Source organism: Brachionichthys hirsutus, chromosome 1 (genome assembly GCF_040956055.1).
Source record: "Brachionichthys hirsutus isolate HB-005 chromosome 1, CSIRO-AGI_Bhir_v1, whole genome shotgun sequence".
Classification (NCBI taxonomy): Eukaryota; Metazoa; Chordata; class Actinopteri; order Lophiiformes; family Brachionichthyidae; genus Brachionichthys; species Brachionichthys hirsutus.
Window position 1 is genome coordinate 11,517,479 of NC_090897.1, and position 18,191 is coordinate 11,535,669.

At 40.5% G+C, this 18,191-nt stretch overlaps 2 protein-coding genes across 2 annotated transcripts; one reads left to right on the forward strand and one right to left on the reverse strand.

Annotated features, from left to right (window-relative positions):
• Nucleotides 1-2,046: 2,046 nt before the first annotated feature.
• Nucleotides 2,047-5,364, reverse strand: LOC137897779 (retinoschisin-like). Its single transcript, XM_068741903.1, has 6 exons — nt 5,310-5,364; nt 5,153-5,178; nt 4,816-4,930; nt 3,315-3,456; nt 2,768-2,963; nt 2,047-2,199 (listed from the first exon to the last, which is right to left on the reverse strand). The coding sequence occupies exons 1-6, from the start codon at nt 5,362-5,364 to the stop codon at nt 2,047-2,049; spliced, it is 687 nt and encodes a 228-aa protein (XP_068598004.1).
• Nucleotides 5,365-9,397: 4,033 nt separating this feature from the next.
• ppef1 (protein phosphatase, EF-hand calcium binding domain 1) lies at nt 9,398-17,498 on the forward strand. Its single transcript, XM_068741674.1, has 17 exons — nt 9,398-9,452; nt 10,183-10,310; nt 10,407-10,467; nt 11,769-11,932; nt 12,024-12,138; nt 12,515-12,561; nt 12,651-12,817; nt 12,936-12,972; nt 13,534-13,683; nt 14,310-14,449; nt 14,540-14,774; nt 14,866-15,051; nt 15,141-15,283; nt 15,697-15,803; nt 15,874-16,037; nt 16,546-16,630; nt 16,721-17,498. Exons 1-17 carry the CDS (start codon nt 9,398-9,400, stop codon nt 16,936-16,938), a joined length of 2,202 nt encoding a protein of 733 aa, XP_068597775.1. The 3' UTR covers nt 16,939-17,498.
• Nucleotides 17,499-18,191: the final 693 nt, after the last annotated feature.

Below are 18,191 nucleotides of genomic sequence, written 5' to 3' on the forward strand. Positions count from 1 at the left end.
ATTTCATGGCACTGTAGTAAACGTTTACATGGATGCTTGTTTCACTGAATCAAGTCCTCACTCAGAAGCAGACTTTTCAGTTGACGCTCATGTCTCCGAATCTATTAAAGACTAGACATTGATAGGCCGAACACAAACTTGTTTCGAGATTGAAAGACAGGACAGATTCCGCTGCTGCTCGGGATGCCAATCCTTTATCCAATGTCATTCTCTCTCAAGGTTATAGCATCAGAATAAGCTGAGCTTTCTTCTCAAGGAGCCTATGTGGCCTCTTTGCTGCCATCTACTGCTCACAGGACGTTACAGCAACACAATGATCCTTCAGCCACAGACGCCAGTGGCCAGTAAACGCAACAGTTTTTCATGCTCTGATATTTGATAACAAAAACTAAATGGATAAGAATTATTTATTAAATATTTATTTCTTTTAAATTCAAGGATATAAGCTATAAATGACACAGTATGTAGGCTGTAAGGAATATTATAAGGTAATATAAAATGAAATGTGTGATGGCAAGAGCTTTAATTTCACAGAGAAATGCATAGATATTTAAGTGTTGATAATACAATATGTCACAAGGAATATATAATAACGGTGAATGTCTTTTCTTTTTTCTTTTTGTTCAACCTGATATGTTACTAACATATTTTCGCTTTATATCATGTTATTTTTTACAATTTGTTCCATCAAATGTAAAGAAATATTGATACAGACTTGTTTCCCAAAGTGAAAAAAAAGAGAAAAACGTACGATCCGGTACGAATCTAACCCTTCAGCGTTGTGATGCCTGTTTTTACTGCTGTGTCAAGTCAGGCTATTAGTCAACAGGTTTGATAGAACAGCTAACAGCAGTGAGACTATTAGTCTCTGTGCTTCACACACAGGAAGAGTTCTCTTCGTGTCCCACATTGTTGCCACCAATTTAAAATGTGACGAGGTCAAGATGGCAGGGAAGCCCTCTACAAAAGGATATACCTCACCTGTGGCCTTTTAAAGGATAACTTTCCATATTCTTCACATCAACAAACCTCGTGATTCCAAATGATGAGCTACATACAATAATAAATTTATAGCCTAGACAAATTTACAGCAACAATATTCCCTCCCTGCCTTACTTTACTCAATCAGTCCTCCCTCTTCTTCTGTGGTTTCAAAGCTTAAAGTCAACAGATTGAATGCCTAACGCTCAGAAAGAGACAGACTGACGCAGATAGTGACGGTTAAGTAAGTGTCTCGAGACAAATATAGCACAGAAAAGGATTTCCTGTCCCCTCCTAAATCCTGATGGCTAATGATTGTAACCCACTGCTGACGTGAGACTGATCTCATTATTAGTGGAAGAGATTATGGCAAGGGTTGCCTCGCCAGTGACCCCGAAGCCTTACATTAGCTTAAACTCCCAGTAAGTCACAAACGCCGAGAACTGAGATGAAGAATGTCTGTTCACAAATATGAATGTGTTCCCTGAAACATCTGTTCTTTTTTAACTTTCAACCGCTCCATACTTCTTACAGGGTGTAAATAGAGATTACAGCGTGTATCAATACTGACCGTTCTACTTTAAAATGATAGGGTCTCATATTAAAAGCCAACTGTACATTTTTGAATGGCTCATATGTTCATTTTGTTAAGCAGTCGGACGGGGACCAAATGTTCATTTAATCCAGGAAATAGTTCATAGTTACAATAAAGGACACATTTTCAGAGTAAAAAGCACAAATGTCCGGTTCCCAGAACACCCTGGGAAATTTAATACATTTAAAAAGAAAAAATCTGTAAAACTAAATACATTTCACATCCCTCAGTTTTCACTTGCATATTATTTATTACCATCTAATAATATTCATGACTCCTACTAAAGATGAAAACACAATTATATATATATATAATTAAAATTGCTTTTCTGAAACAACCGGGTACTTTAGTTTTAACAGACATTATGAAACAGAAGTTAATGGAACATTTGTTGTTTTAATACATGTAGCTGAAGGAAGAGAAATCTGTATTTAAAAGGGGGTTGTCATGTCGAGTGTTTTCGGATGACTTCAGGTGCATTTGTTCATGCAGAGCAGGAGCTCCAGGCGCAAGGCGATGCGCGTGTGCCATCCGAGGGGGAGGATGCGGATGTAACGGGCAATGATGGGGGGCCGCAGGAGGTTCTGCACAGAGGCGGAGCGGTCAGAGTTGCCATAAAACACCTGAGGAGAGAGAGAGAGAGAGAGAGAGGAGGACTGATAGTGAATATAGGGCTGCAGCAAACATCATTTCCATTCCTCATATAAGTATTTAATTGAAGTTACATTTCTTACACATAATTTTTTTTAATGTCATTAAATGCTTGAAGTCTAATGTCTATTTTGTCAGGACAGCCAAAATTAGATCAGAGTTTTATTATACGAAGTAAACAATAACTTTAGTCTTACCTTTGAGAAGGTCGAAGCAAATATTATAATATATTTCGCTTTGTTAATTACTTAAATAACTGTTCTTAAATAATTTCCCATCAATCAATGCAAGATAAAAAAAGGAAAAAAGTGAAGGCCTTTGTGCAAAAAACTTAAAATCAGTTCTAATAAAAGCATCTGTGTAAATGTCTCTCTTTTTAAAACATAGATGTTGGTAGACGCGTGTGTGAAGTCTTCACGGTTTGAGCCATTATTGACAAAGTGATCAGAAATCATTACTTTTGTCATACAGATTTTAAGGACACACGGTCCCATGCATATATTCTTGATTGAGTTGTTATTTCTACGGGCTTCAACTGACCCTGTTGTTTCCAGTCTGGTCTTTATAATAGATCCAGTTGAGCGTTTCATCGGTGCGGTACTGAATGCTGTACTTGGTGATCCACTCATCAGCATCGCAGCGGCCCTGAGTGAGGACGCCTGACACCACCTTAACGTCCCTCAGGTCAATCTGCAGCCATTGATTGCTGTCCTGGAACTTAGACAGCCAGGCACACCTGCAGGAGAAACACCAACCGCAGAGAGGAAGCAGCAGTCTGATCTCTACAAATAAAATAAAATATATTGAATTGATGTTCAGATCTGATCATAGCTTTATAGAAAAAAAGTCAATGCTAAAATAGCTCCTAGGAATAAACAGTTTATTTGCCATATTGAAGATATTCTGTCCTCCTAACCAGATGCACCTCATATAGTAAAAAAAAAAACAACAACACAGGTGGTATTTTCTCTGTGTATTTTTTCAAATATTGATCCTAACAGATGACAAGGAGCATATTTTATTAGTTTTATTTATTTTAACGATATGGAATCTTTACGTCTGCACGCCTCCCTGCGCTGTCTCCTACCCGAAGCCCTGGTTGTTGAGCCGGGCCCTGCTCGGGAGCCATGAGGAGAACCAGCCCGTGTACTGGTCCTGGCTGGAGCAGGTGATCTGGTCTGGGCTCACTGATCCAGCCTCGAAGCCCAGAGGCCTGTGATAAGGACATTCTGTAAGAGGTTCAGAAAAAGGAAAAAAAAAAGTTAAAACAGGCAGTTTAATGTAATATCACAGTTTCTATTTTTAATTCTCACTCAAAGGCCTTCTGGTGACTTGACTAAACACCAGCCACCAAAACGGAAACACTTTGTCCAGCCGCTAAGCAGTAAAGCATTTAACTGTGACTAGCAAATGATCATCACTAAGCCTTTCTACAGTGGGTATACTTAATTCTCTAGCTCTCTACCCTCAAACCTGCCCAATCCCTCCTGCTCCCCCGGTCGCTGCTGTTAGCGGCCCTATTGTGACCCATATCCCGCGCTGAAAGCTTTATTTGAGTTCTCCATCCGGAAAGATCAGTGATGTCCATTAGAGCGGCAGGCCGACAGATGGCCATGTCCTACCCTCCACAGCTTTAGCTCAGTGTTACCTCAATGTTTAGATCTGCCAATCTGCCTTCTCACTTTTCACTAAAAACATGAGAGGCAGCGCTTACATAACAGAATTAATATCTTCTAGAAATGGGGAATATTAAAAGAGTTGCTTAAGTGCGAGCTCTTTTACCCTGCATTTTGAAAAGAGAAGCATCGGCTGCAGGTCTCACTGGGCAGAGACCTGCTGCACTTTGGTTTACGACTGGCTTAATCTGGCCAGGCCGGGTCACGTCCTCTCTATTCCCAATATTACAATGCATAGAGCAGCACCTGTGTAAATCAGGAGGTGAGTGCTTTCAACCGAATCTGTATTCTTCCCTGCATTTGATGACACAAGAAACAAACTCAAATGGATGAGATAAGTGGAAGAACAAGAGTGAGAGAGCTAAAATTGAAGTAGAATGAAGCACGGCGTCTATTTCACTCATCAGCATTTTTAATCACCAGGTCAGTGTGCTCTCCTGCGATTGGTGCAGTCAGATAGGGGCGAGAACCCATTTGATTTGTTTCTCAATGAAACCACATTGTTTCACTGAGGAAATGTCGTTCACTGGATTTCACCTCCACTTTCATCCTGACTTCAGTCCGACATGAGTCAAGTCTGATCTTTATATCTCGGGCCAGATGAAGTTTGTCCTATGCTGGATTACAAACACAGATTTCACAGAGGATCTCCCACTGATGATTCTGCTGCCGATGTGATAGAATAAAAAGTTCCACAACAACCAATAATAGACATTGTGGTGGGAAATTGTTGCATGCAAAGTAAAGATAAATAAATGAATTAGTCTTTAGTTATTAACTGTGTTTTTTGAGTCTGCTACCGGGCTGATATGCAGACTCAGGGGTAATCTACCGTAATCTTTCATGTGTATCCAGTAAATGCATTATAACATTATAAAAAGCAAGAGATGGCCATATCTGATCGTTCTTTACCCGGCATGCAGTCCCATTCTCTCACCGTCCCAATGGAGGAAGCCTCAGTCGGGGATTCTCCTCCTTCACAGTCACATTTACAAGACTTGCTTGTCCACACATCTGACACTCCCGCCTCATGTAAACACACAAAAACAACATTTCATCAATCCTAATCTAAAAGCATATACATCAGAAATACCAACTACCAGTATAGATGAAGATTGTATGGAAAACACAGTTTACAAATAGACAAAGAATAACATGTGACTCAAATGATGATGCTGCATTAAATAGGCTGTTTTTCCCCTTTGAAATGCATTTTATGAGAATACATTGTACTTAAAGTTTCGTGTACCTCTTGAGCACGAATGCTGATGAACACTGCCCAGGCAGATGGACAGAGCAAATGCCATTGGATGAAACAGAGAGAGGAGAAACGTAGACTGTTAGGACACAACATGCATCAACAGTAGCAAACAAAATGTGTGCACCCGTTTATCGCGTTATCGTACCGTTAGCGCAGAGGAGAAGGAAGGCCAGCAGGACAGCCTGTGAGTTGAGAACCATCTTCCAACCTGCTCCAGACCAGCAGAGACTCGCTGTAGAATGAGCAAGCAAGACAGCAGTGATAGAGACTGGATTACAATAATCCACAGGATATACTAATGGCTTTACCTCGTCCTTATCTGGCAAAGCTCCTCCCACAGCTTTTCTCCCACCACCGCCAACGACCACTAGCAACCGTGCTCATTCTGGGAATCATCACAGTCACAAGGCTTATATCCAAAATCCAGATTTTCCAACAGATTTGGGTTGTGAGCATGAGCATGTGTGTGTGGGTGTGTGTGTGTGTGTGTGCAGGAGAGGGAGGGTTTTGATGGCCGGGGGTGGCCCATGCTGGGCCTTGTCATCCATATAATTGATGGCCTGCCTTTACCGGTATAGTTGCATTTCCAGCTCTCATATGTTTCAGCATCATTATTTAAATTTAAAGTCATAATAAAATTAAAAAAATACATGAAGGTAAAATGAAAAAGGGCACATCTGAAGGACTCAGATCTTTGCCATTAACAGGTTTTAGATGGCAGAGCAGGTCACCCAATAAGGTCGGCAGTTCGAATCCCACTCCGCCCCAGTCCCGCGTCCTTGGTCAAGACACTTCACCTACCTTACCTCCAGTGTCTCACACTGGGATATGAATGTGAATGTATGTTTGGTGACTGTCGGAGAGGCCATTGGTGCAGATTGGCAGTCTGCCACAGAGCAGATATGGAATGAATGAATAACGGTTTCACTGTAAAGTGATTTACGTGCTTAGAAAAGTGACTATATAAATCTAATCCTTTACTATTATTAAATTAAATGTTCAAAGTAGCGCCAAAAAGAGAAATCACACTTATAATTTCAGATATGGCTGATAAGTAACAAACATTTTCTGTAAACATTTGCTCTGATTTAGAAATGCTATGTTTTTTCAACTTGTCTGTACTCTTCAAAATGATTTAGAACCATTAAATGATTCATATCATATAGCAAATGTTTGTGTGTGTAACATAAACTGTCAGCTGATTTTGTCTTTAGATTGTTTTAAAACTCACCATCTTTCACATGTACACACAAATAAACAAATTAAAAACAACCTCTGAGTAAAATCTGTTGCTATTCATCATTCCTTTGATTACTGGCATGTGGATTTTGACATCTGGCTTGTTCTAAATGTATTTTGGGGGGGGGGGGGGGGGGGATTAAGACATATAAATAAATAAACGCTTCACAACAAAGAGCTCAATATGACAGAAAGAATATACATCCAGAAATAGAAGCATAAATGTGAGCTCGACAATTAAAAAGCAGAAATGTGTAAATACAGGGATGACCATATGAGGTGAAAATGAGAACAAAAATAAAATGCAACGCTATCAAAATACAGCACTTCAAGTCAAAGGCCAAGCTATGTGACAGTGAAACACTCAGGGATGGCAGATGGAAAGCTCTAATGAATGCTATCAATAGCTAATCAAATCAAATCAGATCTGAATTCTGATTTGGGTCTGTCTGCCCATCTGGTTCGGGCTTTCCAAGCGTAAGTTCATGGAAATATCTCTTTCACCGATAATCATTGTCAAAGCTGCTTCTGCATGTTTTCAGCTATTGGATGAGCTTCAGATTGGAGCTCTTGACGTGCCGCCTCCTGCACCTGATGGAGGAAAGTCATTAAGCCTAATGAAAGCCAAGCTGTTTTCAATCAGAACATCATTTGCACTCTTCAGACAAACTTTTTCTGTCCTGCTCTCATTCCTGGTGCCTTTTTTGAAAAAGCTTATTTCTTTTTGGAAAATGAAAGCCCCTGTCCGAGCAGACCACAGGATTCCTTCGCAAACAAGGAAGAAGTCCCGCGCTCACGCCACGCTGATCTACAAAGTCCATAAAGAGGTTAGAACAGCGGTGGAATTACTGCATTCTGTGATGTTTCTAACTCTTGATTGAAAAACCTTTTTCCTGCAGATCACTCCAGCTGGGATGAGGACTCCAGACTTCCTAACCAGTCGACTCAGTTTTCCCAGACCAGTCCTGCTCAGACTGGTGAGCGCAGAGGCTTCCCGGCTGTCAATGACCAACCGACGGAAAGTCGTTACTCTGCGGGAGATCAGTGCTGCTGTCATGGCGGTGCGTCACCGGGTTCATACGAGAACTGCTGCGTGAAGAGCTGGAATGTAAACGTTTTATCGACTTTCATTAAAGGCTTTATTTTTACCACTTCTGTTGCCTTTATACAACACACACATGCATAATAATGAGAACAGCAATTAAGTCTTGATTATTTAAGGATTTTAATGCCAATTCATACTTTCATCAACTTTAAAGTTGTGCAGCTGGAGTGAAACCTTGTAGATGCGGCAGATTTTGGTTTTAAAGATGTTTATCCTGATGCAGTTTGCCAGTTGACTGGTGCATTGCTGACACACAAAAAATAAATGGATATTCAACTAATACACCATTGCAAAGTTTCAAATATTTCCAGTATCAGCTAACATATTTCCATTAATTTCCATGAAATATATATTTTTTTTATTAATTTATATAATTGCAAAGGAAAGGGGTAAATCCTCAAATGTGTGATCGTGTAATCAAGAACTTTCAGGTATTTCTAACTAAGGGCTGCAGCAACAGTTCTTTATTCAGCAATTATTTTAAATTGATTTTAGTATAACTTGGCTTTGATATAATCCAGTGCAGGAGTTCAACCTGCAGCTGGAGAAAGCACAGCTCTGCCTGAATACCTCAAATAGTGTACTAGTAATGCACAGTTTAAGGGAATTTGTATTATTGTTTGTTGTGATTGTGTTTAAAACTAAAACATTTGGTCATTTGACTCTGGATACATCTATACATATTATATAGATTAGTTTGGATAGTAATAATTTAAAATGGGGAAAAAGAGAAAACTAATGATGCACAAAGTGATCGTTGCACACATGGCATAAATACAATTCCTAAATTGAAGTAATGCTTTTTGGCATATCGGTGTACAGGTACACGTTGGCACTGAAGTTTCTAGTCTCTAATCCAGACCTTGAAACTCTTTCAGAACAGATTTATCCTGTTTACACAAACAAACAAACAAACAAATTAATGATGGAGATGAGGTGAAAGCATTTAAAGAGGAGCAGCTCCTCCTCCTCTCCTCATTCAACAATGATGCCTGATTAACCTTCATTTCACTGCACGTAGACCCGCCGGCGACATTTAACGTGAGCCCGAAGTGACACCCGAACCGGGCTGTGCGTCAGCGCGTCTTCTCGGCTGCGTTGCGGCTCCGCCTCCTGTCCGTGCGTCTCCTCTGCAAACACCGTGTTTACTCCTTCAGAGGACATGCAGGGGAAGCCCGTTCTGTTCTGATGATATTGTTAGTTTTGCACGATCGTGTGACCCCACTCCTGATTTCCTGATGGCGCGGATGCTTCCGGCTGCAGGTAGGGACCGTGACCGTGACCGTGACCGTGGGCGTGGGCGTGTGGCTGATGATCCTGGTGGAAATGACATGGCGGGGGTGGAAGCAGCATGGAAGAAGTAGAGGAGCGGAGAGAGTCATGTTTAAAAAGACAGCAGCTGAAGATGAAGTGCTGCTGGGGTCCGATAAAACCAGCTGATCAATACATTGACTGACCCCCCCCCCCCCCCATGTTCAGTTCAGTTCAGTTCAGAGCTTTATTGTCCCACAAGGGGAAATTTGCTTTGCAGCAGAGGTCACAACAACAACAACAACAATGCCACAGGACGACATGGAACATGTAAAGTAAAACAACAATAAAAACAACCTTGAAAAAGAAAGATAAATAAGTCTGTCCTATCTGGGATGGAGGCCCTAATGAATAAAGTGCTGCTTAGCAGTGCAGACAAGTGAAGGAAAGTCCAATGACCTTACAATAAGAGCATCGTTACTTGAATTGACAGCTTTTTTTTTTCTTCTCTATTCCAGATGCAACATGAACTTTGAAGAAGTGGGCGTGTCATTGGAACAGTCTCCAGCCAGATGTTTGCCACTGCTGCCATCATGGGGAAAAACTGACTGATCTGACACTGGCTCCTTTTCGGCATCATGGGATGTGGCACCTCTGTTGCCACGGAGACACAAGGCAAAAGAGTGGAGACAGGTAATTGCTTTCTTGGCACATTCAAGAATGACAATTGTTTTCTTTGCTCCAGTCAGCAAGAAAGTGTTGGCGTCTGGACCTATCAGCTGTGGGGAAAGGTGTGGAGCTGCTCTTTAAATGTTATTAACAGTATCATTGTAGTTGTATTTTTTTTATTTTTGGTTGTGCACACAGCTCAGTTGTTTGACAGATGGAGCTTCGCATCTCTGCGCCGTCTGCCTTCTTTCTTTAATGAGAGCTGCTTCTCCTCAAAGCTCTTTTAATATGCGTAATATTGCCGTCCCCATGGTTGCTCATGATTTCCCTTGTGACTTGTTAGCTCTCTCTCTCTATATATATATGCCTGTGCTTGTAGATATGTTATTTTGATTCCATTACCAGTTCTGCATGCTGAATTGAAGTTTTTCCTCCACAGATGATGCCATCAAGTCTACCAGCCCAGTCCTGAGTAAGACTCTGCCCATCTCCAGATCAACCTGTGACATGCGTGAAATACGCATCCACCCATTTGTGCTAATTCTTGTGTGCATTTTTTTTTTTTACATTTTTCATAATTTATTCATGTTGATCAGAATCCATTTGAATGTTTACATCTCAGATCTATAGAAATGCTGCTGTGCTTTTGTAGTTGTACGAATGACCTGTAAAGAGCTCTAACTTATTCATGTGCTTGTATGTGGCTACGGACGTTTGCTGCATGTTAAATTTGATAGTCTGTGTTTTGTCACAGCCATAAAGTCTGCCGTTTTGATCCAGCGATGGTACCGCCGCTACATGGCCCGCTTGGAGATGAGACGCAGATACACCTGGAACATCTTCCAGTCCATTGAGTATGCTGGCGAACAAGACCAGCTGCAGGTGACTCTCAGCAGAGGCATTCCAATTTACAGAATACACTTAAATACTCGTGCTTCATTTGAGCATTTTTTAAATGTCTCGTTTTCTCTACTTCAGCTCTCTAGTTTCTTCAGTTTTATGCTTGACAACTTCACTCAGCTGAATGGAACTGGATCAGGTAAGGAGCCGGTTAAAGTCAGGTGGCATGAGACACTCTCACAGTTGATTTTTCTAACAGTGCTTGGATGGAGGAGATTTATTACATTATCAATGTGAGCAGGACTTTTATTCTATTTATGTTACACAAGTCATGTAATGTTTTCTCTCTCTCTGCCTCACACATTCTTTGTGTGATAAATATTAAATTAGTAGCGCTACAGCGAGTCATTTTCCCTTTAATTAATGTATTTGCTAAAGGCAATTATTTATCAGCGAGTGCTGAATATTTAGAAACTCTCTGAATACATAGATGCATTTTTTTCACTGTATATTGGTCTAGATTACAGAAGCATTTGTGTGTATGCTCTGTTGCTTAGTAACTGAAGTGAATGTGCATGTGTTGGTGTGTGCTACACTGACACAGCTGTAGCTTAAGTATGCATTGACCCACTCATCCAGTTCAAAAGCACTGATTATATAATCAATAGGTCCGCTCCCCTTTTTTAAACAGCTGCAGTCGTTCTTCTTCGTGGGTTTTATGTGGAGCTAACAGAGGAAATGCAAAGAGGCCGGATATTGTTGCCTGTATTTATTGCATGCAACATCTGTGTTTGTGTGAATAGACGACATTTAATAGACTCTAAGAGGGGAGGGGACAAAAGAGGAACAGGCCTGGAGGTAGATGTCTGCTCATGGCTTGTTTGGTTGCATAAATTAGAAGCCCATCAGTTTTGCATTAGCATATTGAAGTGGTCTTTTAATACAACAGTGGGGTTACACAACAGCGGATCTGGTCTGTGTTAAGATTTTCACGCAAAGGATCTACATGTTAGAATCTGTATAGGAAATATGTTTTATTATGGATTATAGGTGGTCTGATTCTTGATGCTATTATCCAGAAAGTTGTAAAATTATTCCAGACATTCTTCCTCTTTAAAAATCCTGACAGTTATGTTACAAACAAGGCAATTCTGTCCGGCCTTTCAGCAGGCAGAGATAGAAAGCACAGTACTCTATGCTGGTAATGGCCACAATAGCTGATTGGCTCAGGCAGAGATGAGGAGTAACCTTCACACTTCAGACCTATGTGATGCTGACTCATCATGAAAGTCTTATCTGCCCTATGAATGGAAAGCAGTTAAATTTTCCCACATGGTTCATGGAGATCTTTGTATTATTGTAAAAACATTTTAGGCAAATTTGAACTTTGGTATTTGCTGGTGAGGTCTGAGTTCAGTTGTGCATAAGAGGCTGCAGCATTTGACCTGCTGAAAAAACGACAGGAGAAGAGACTGACCTTGGAATGCTGCTGTTCTCCAGACTTGATCTCAAAGCTGATGGATCCGGTGGCCGACCCCTCGTTGGATGGAGAGACATTTTACAACTTGGTCCCTGTTCCAGAGTTGTACCCCGGGCCCCGACTATCATTTCCTCTCTCTGTCTCTGACACGAATGCTCTCCTCAGTGCTTTTAAGGAACAGCAGGTCAGAGCATTCAACAATTTTCCCTTTTTCACCAGTACGTTTGATTGTCTGGTTTAGATTTTCAGGGAATTGTTTCTTTTCTTCCACACAGACCCTCCATGCCAGATATGTTCTGCAGCTACTGTACGAGACCAAAAAGCTCCTGAAACAGATGCCCAACATCACCCACTTGTCGACGTCGTACACCAAAGAGATAACAATATGTGGTGGGTGACTGGCCTACTTATTACTTTTGCAGTCAAGTTTTTTTTTTAGCACAGACTGGAAAGTAGAACAATTTTGTTTTTAAATCAAAACACTTTGTTGCACTGATGCTTTTGCACCTCGTTGATCACACACAGTCTAGCACTTAAAGAATGAATGACCTGCTCACTTTGTAAGGATCACTGATGTCTGTAGATGTGTTTTTGGTACCGTTGACTCTCTTTCTGGCCAAGATGGGAGCTCTTGTTTGCACACTGAGGTGGGAAAATGTGTTGTCCTGTTTTGAAAAGGGATGTTTTATGAAGCAGGCAATGATGGGACTAAAAGTAGGATCCCATGTTCTCCATACTCTGTGTTTTTTTTTGCCTTGCGTGACAGGCGATCTGCACGGACGACTTGATGACTTGCTTCTGATTTTTTATAAGGTAGAGATACGCTTTCTCTCTTGTATTATTCATCACTTATTAGCAAGACTCCATGCTGCTTATGTGTTTTTTGTATTGCTGCTCTTCAGAATGGTCTTCCTTCTGCCGAGACTCCATATGTGTTCAATGGGGACTTTGTGGATCGAGGCAAGAAGTCAATAGAAGTAGTTGTGCTCCTGTTTGCTTACCTTCTCCTCTACCCCGACTACATGCACTTGAACCGAGGGAACCATGAAGATCACATAATGAACCTGAGGTTGGTGAGAAGCAGTGTATCATTCATATGTAATATTTAATTAACCATTTCAGGATAATGCAATCATGAGGTTAACAAAATTACAATATCTGTGCTTTTGTTATTTTTATATTTTCAGATATGGGTTCACAAAAGAAGTTATGCAGAAGTACAAGGTACAGACTATTCTTTATTTAGATGATGTGAGGGGTCATATCTCTAATCTCAGTGTTGTGTCCTACCTTTCATAGCAATAAAACCATGATGGCCTTATTGTAATATTTATCATTATTTTATTTTTAGGATTTATTCATTCAATTTCATCCTTTTCTTTGGGATCATGGTCTCTTTACAACACAGTACATTTTTGAACCTACTAATCCAACGTCGCGATGCACCAGACAGTTACAGAGTCTCCATTTTAAACAGTGACTTCTTCCCTTTGCAGGAAGGTTCTTCTTCCTGACCAAATGTTTAGAGTTTAGAGATTTACAGGACCTGAACTGAACATGTTCAAAGTCATTGTTATAGTTATCTGTTTATTTGTTTATTGCTTTTTCACCCTGACTTTTTAATCATAAGTCCTTTATGATGATTCTAGTATTTTATTCCCTCTTTCAGTAGGCACCCTGCTGTCTTTGACATTCTGAGTTGTAACTCTACACTGTTGAGATGTGTTGCAAACCTAATCTGTCTAAAGATATAATTAAAGTAACCTTTCTGATGATTGCCCGCAGCACCATGGCTATGAGATCCTCCAGCTGTTTCAGGATGTTTTCAGCCTTCTGCCCATTGCGACAGTCATTGACGGGAAGATTCTGATTGTTCATGGAGGAATTTCAGACCAGACTGACCTGGATTTCCTCAACACCATAGAAAGGTGCAAGGTCAGTGGATATAAGCAGTCTCCCATCCAGACTATTAACTGTAATAGATTTTAGCCAAAAGGTCCAATTTTAACCTTTACAAAATGAATCCATTAAATTGTATTAGGAAAAAAAGCAGAGACTAAACTTTATAATGGACTCAATGCTTTTCTAATGGAAGACATCTGTTAAATTAATTTACCAAATTAAAAACTCTGAAAAATTCAAAAGGACATAAAACAACAGGAGAAATGAATAAGCTAAAGAAATCAATGATTGTTAGCCTGACTGGCTAACTAATCACACAGAAAACCTGGGGGTCAGTAGAGGCCCCTTCACACGGGACCCTGAGCAGCTTTATTTTGGTCCTACACTGTTTTGTATAAGTTTGTAACACGAACATTCAAGATTTAAAGCTGATATGAGAGAAGAACAAAATATATTTCATTTGTAGTCATAAAACTATAAAAGAACTAAAAGCTTTGTTGATATGCAAAGATGACAACTCACCAACATGCCTTAAGGGACTTTAAAACCTGTGTAGTATTCTGTATGTTATCCTCCAGACACTATAGACATGTTTCACATATATAAAACAAGTATGTTTGCTCCCACCTGGTTTCTGGCCTCCATCTTTGCTCTTCCAGGTGAAATCTGCCCTGAGGTTTCCCAGAAGCACTTTGGAGCCGCCGGAGATCAACCAGTCAAGCAGTCAGGTTAGAAGAATGAGGTCGATGAATGACTCTCATCCCCTCAGCAGCAAGAACCACAGAACACCAATCCAGAGGTCTGACAGCAGTGCACACAATTACAGATGTTGCATGCAACTTCTTGTTTAACGTGAAAGACCTTCTCATCTTTCCCTTTATTTCTGCAGAAAGAGACGATGCGGGTTGACTCGACAAAGCAGTGCCATGTCCACGTCTTCCTCCTCCTCATCATCCTCATCCTCTCGCTGTTCTCCGCGATCTCCATCCCACCTCATGCCTCATCCAATCCCCCTTTCACCTAGCATGCCTCACTCTGTCAATGTCCTCCAAGATCCTTTCCTGGACTCTCTTTCCTCAGTTCCCAATCCTTCACAGCCACAACATGAAAAGGAATGGAAACAGGTCAGGGGAGAGAATTCAATGGAAAATAAATAATCCTGTCAGTCTTTGCTCTATTGTGATGTCATGAGCGATGTTATCTGCTTTCGTGCAGATTGTGGATATATTATGGAGTGACCCTAAATCCCACAAAGGCTGTAGTCCAAACACATTCAGAGGAGGAGGCTGCTACTTCGGCCCTGATGTCACCCAGAGACTGCTGCTCCATCATGGACTCCAGCTCCTCATCCGATCCCATGAGTGCAAGCAGGAGGGCTATGAGATCTGCCATGGTGGACAGGTGCGCAGGATGCAGTGAATCACTTTGAATTGAAAAAAATATATCCAAATATTTCAGCCTGGAGACACCAATGTGTCCATGATCTGCAGGTGATCACCATTTTCTCAGCGTCAAACTATTATGAGGAGGGAAGCAACCGTGGCGCATACATCAGAATAGGCCGAGAACTGGTCCCTCGCTTCTACCAATACCAAGTCAGCCACATAACACGCAAACTCACCCTGATGCAGAGGTACAGCATGTGTGTATGTTCATGAAACATGTAGCTGAATACCCACAGCCGAGAACAGCAGGGCTGAAATGACAAGTTGATTCTGCCAAGGGTCGACTGTCACTGGAGCTTGTCTGCTTTTCTGTTATTTAGCACGTTTTCACCAACTACTGCCCAATGGATTTGTATTAAACTTGACTTGCAGGATTGGGCATAGTGCAATGAAGAAGCCAACACACTTTGGAGTGCATGAATAGGAGTGAAAAGGTGTTTTCCTGAATAACTGTCAAGAATCGAATGAATAATGATATCATGTTCTTCCGCATTAGTGTGGTGATTTTTTATTCACATTATGAGGGTTGAAAAATCAATTCATATATAAAATTATGTAATAAAGCTCTTATTGACCCACATTTGCATGCATTGGTCTGCAGAGTACGAGCTGCTGAAGGCTCAGCTCTCAGAGCTCTGAAGGAGAAGCTGTTCACCCATCGCTCTGAGCTGATGTTGGGCTTCCAGCAGTATGACCAGAATAACACTGGTAAACTCTACCCACACAATTGCCAAATTTATATTGTACATGAATAACTTTGAAGTGCATCTGCTGTCAGGTGGTGTGTCAGTCAGCGAATGGGCTCTGGTGTTGGAGTCTGTACTAAGACTGGACCTGCCCTGGAGAACTCTGCGTCCACATTTAGCCCGTTTATCCCGCCATGGCAGTGTGGATTACCAGTCTTGCTTCGAAAATATGGAACCCGGGATGCCTCTGTCTCAGGTAAAATCTGCTGAAGGCGCGAAAAACAACGGCACATACCAGCGTTTAGGGCTATTTAGAGATTCTAATATTTTAATTTAGAATTTGAACTTTTTCCCATTTCAAGGGGAGATTTGATTCTATTTTCCTGGATAATGCAATGCTGTAGTTAAATTCCACTTTTAACTCAGCTTGATAAACGGGACCGAGCTTAAAACATGTTGCAATCTGAAAGTAGGTCAGTGCAAGAGTTTTTGTGTTTTTATTTGTGCACATGCTGTATTGATCATATTTAATTATATTATTCATTTATTTTAGTTTAACCTACAGCAAAGATTACTTCCAGATAAGATCAGATATTGCTCACATTTCAAATGCAAATAATGTGTAACATGAAATAAGTGCTTCTGATACTTTTATGAAATTAGAATTTCCCCCTTTACTTTTAGAATAATAGTTTTCTTTCTACCACTGCTGCCATTAAATACAGCTACTTCCTGTTTATTAATCTATACTTATCTCTCATTAGGTCACTCCAACCTTGGCTGAAACTCTGTTCAGATACAGGACAGACATTGAGATAATATTCAACATTATAGACAAAGATCATTCCGGTAAAACAACGAATCTCTGTGCAGACGACATTTCACTTAAATATGTCCAATATAAAGTTCAATAATGTGGCGCATACGGAACATTTTCAGGTCTGATCTCCATCGAGGAGTTTCGTCAAACCTGGCGTCTCTTCAGCGCTCACCTGCAGGTTGACATCAACGACAGAGCCATCGATGACCTGGCCCGAAGTATCGACTTCAACAAGGATGGCAGCATAGACTTCACTGAGTTCTTGGAGGCCTTCAGAGTGGTACACAAACTGGACAACAAGGATGTAACACTTAATGCTGGACAGAAGTATGCATGACAGGATTCAATTCTGGACATTCTGAATGATGAGCAGACAAACCAAAGGCAGGAGGAAAAAATGTAAGACTTCAGCATTTCTGTTACAGTGAAAATCCACCTTTAAATTACTAAACATGTTTTTTTTTTAAAGCAGGTGTGCTTTTTGACAAGGATAAATTATTGATATTTTCTTCTTTTTTGTTGTGTTATCACCCTAGCAACATGAATCTATGACGTTAATGTGCTCTTCTCATTCACATTCTCATTTGTTGATTTCCATTTGTTGATTTGCAGATGACAACTGATCATTTTCATAATGATTATTGTAAGTAGCTGCATTTACCCAGCTTCTGAAGTTGCTTTTTTTATTCACATGTTAACACATTTGCACAGCAGGAGTGAAAAGCTATCATGCAAAGTGCTGACCTGGCCTTTGGGAATGAAATGTCTGTCTGTTCTAAGGGTGCTTTGTGTGCTGTCAACCCTGGGATAAGTGGATGGGCAACCAAACTTCCTGAACCACAGATGTACCATTCCTGGACAGAAATAGTGTAACAAAAGTCAACAACCACGCGAATAATGACCAATAAAATCTGCAGCAGGTCCTGTGTCTACATATATGTGTGGTTTTATATCATTTGATATAAATACCTTATTTGACAAAGTTGTAGATTTCATAAACGGGTAAATAAATATTGTACACTTGGAGTGATACATAATATTAAATCCTCAAAGACTCCAAGGAATAAGAGCAGTCACACATTAAATTTGTGTTGGCATAATTTTGTGAAAAAGGTAAATGAGCAGAGGAACACCCCCCCCTCCCATAAGAACATACGTATACCTGTAGTTTATTTTCCTTAGAGAAAATAAACTACAAAAAGAAAAGAAAAAGCAGCTGAACATGTTTTTGTGATTGATGGCTCCAACATTAGAAAACACACTTTCCCGTGTGTGTGCGTGTGGTAATAATTAGCCACCAGTGAGAGCAGTTAAACAAACCTTCCTGTCAGCATGAGCAAATCAGGGGTTTGGATTTGATTGTGCTCGTGCAGCACATGCATGCTGTAAGTGCAAGAGGCTAAAGAAGTGAAGGATGAGAGACAGAGTGGGAGGTCTGAATCGTTTTTGTTGTGCAGCCATGGTTACTTATATGACGGACCTTTATTTGTCATAAATTTAGTTTTGAATGCTTGACGTGACCTGAAATATTGTAAAAGGTAAAAAAGACCTTTATTATCTATCTGTGTATATTCACATTCATTGTCAAAC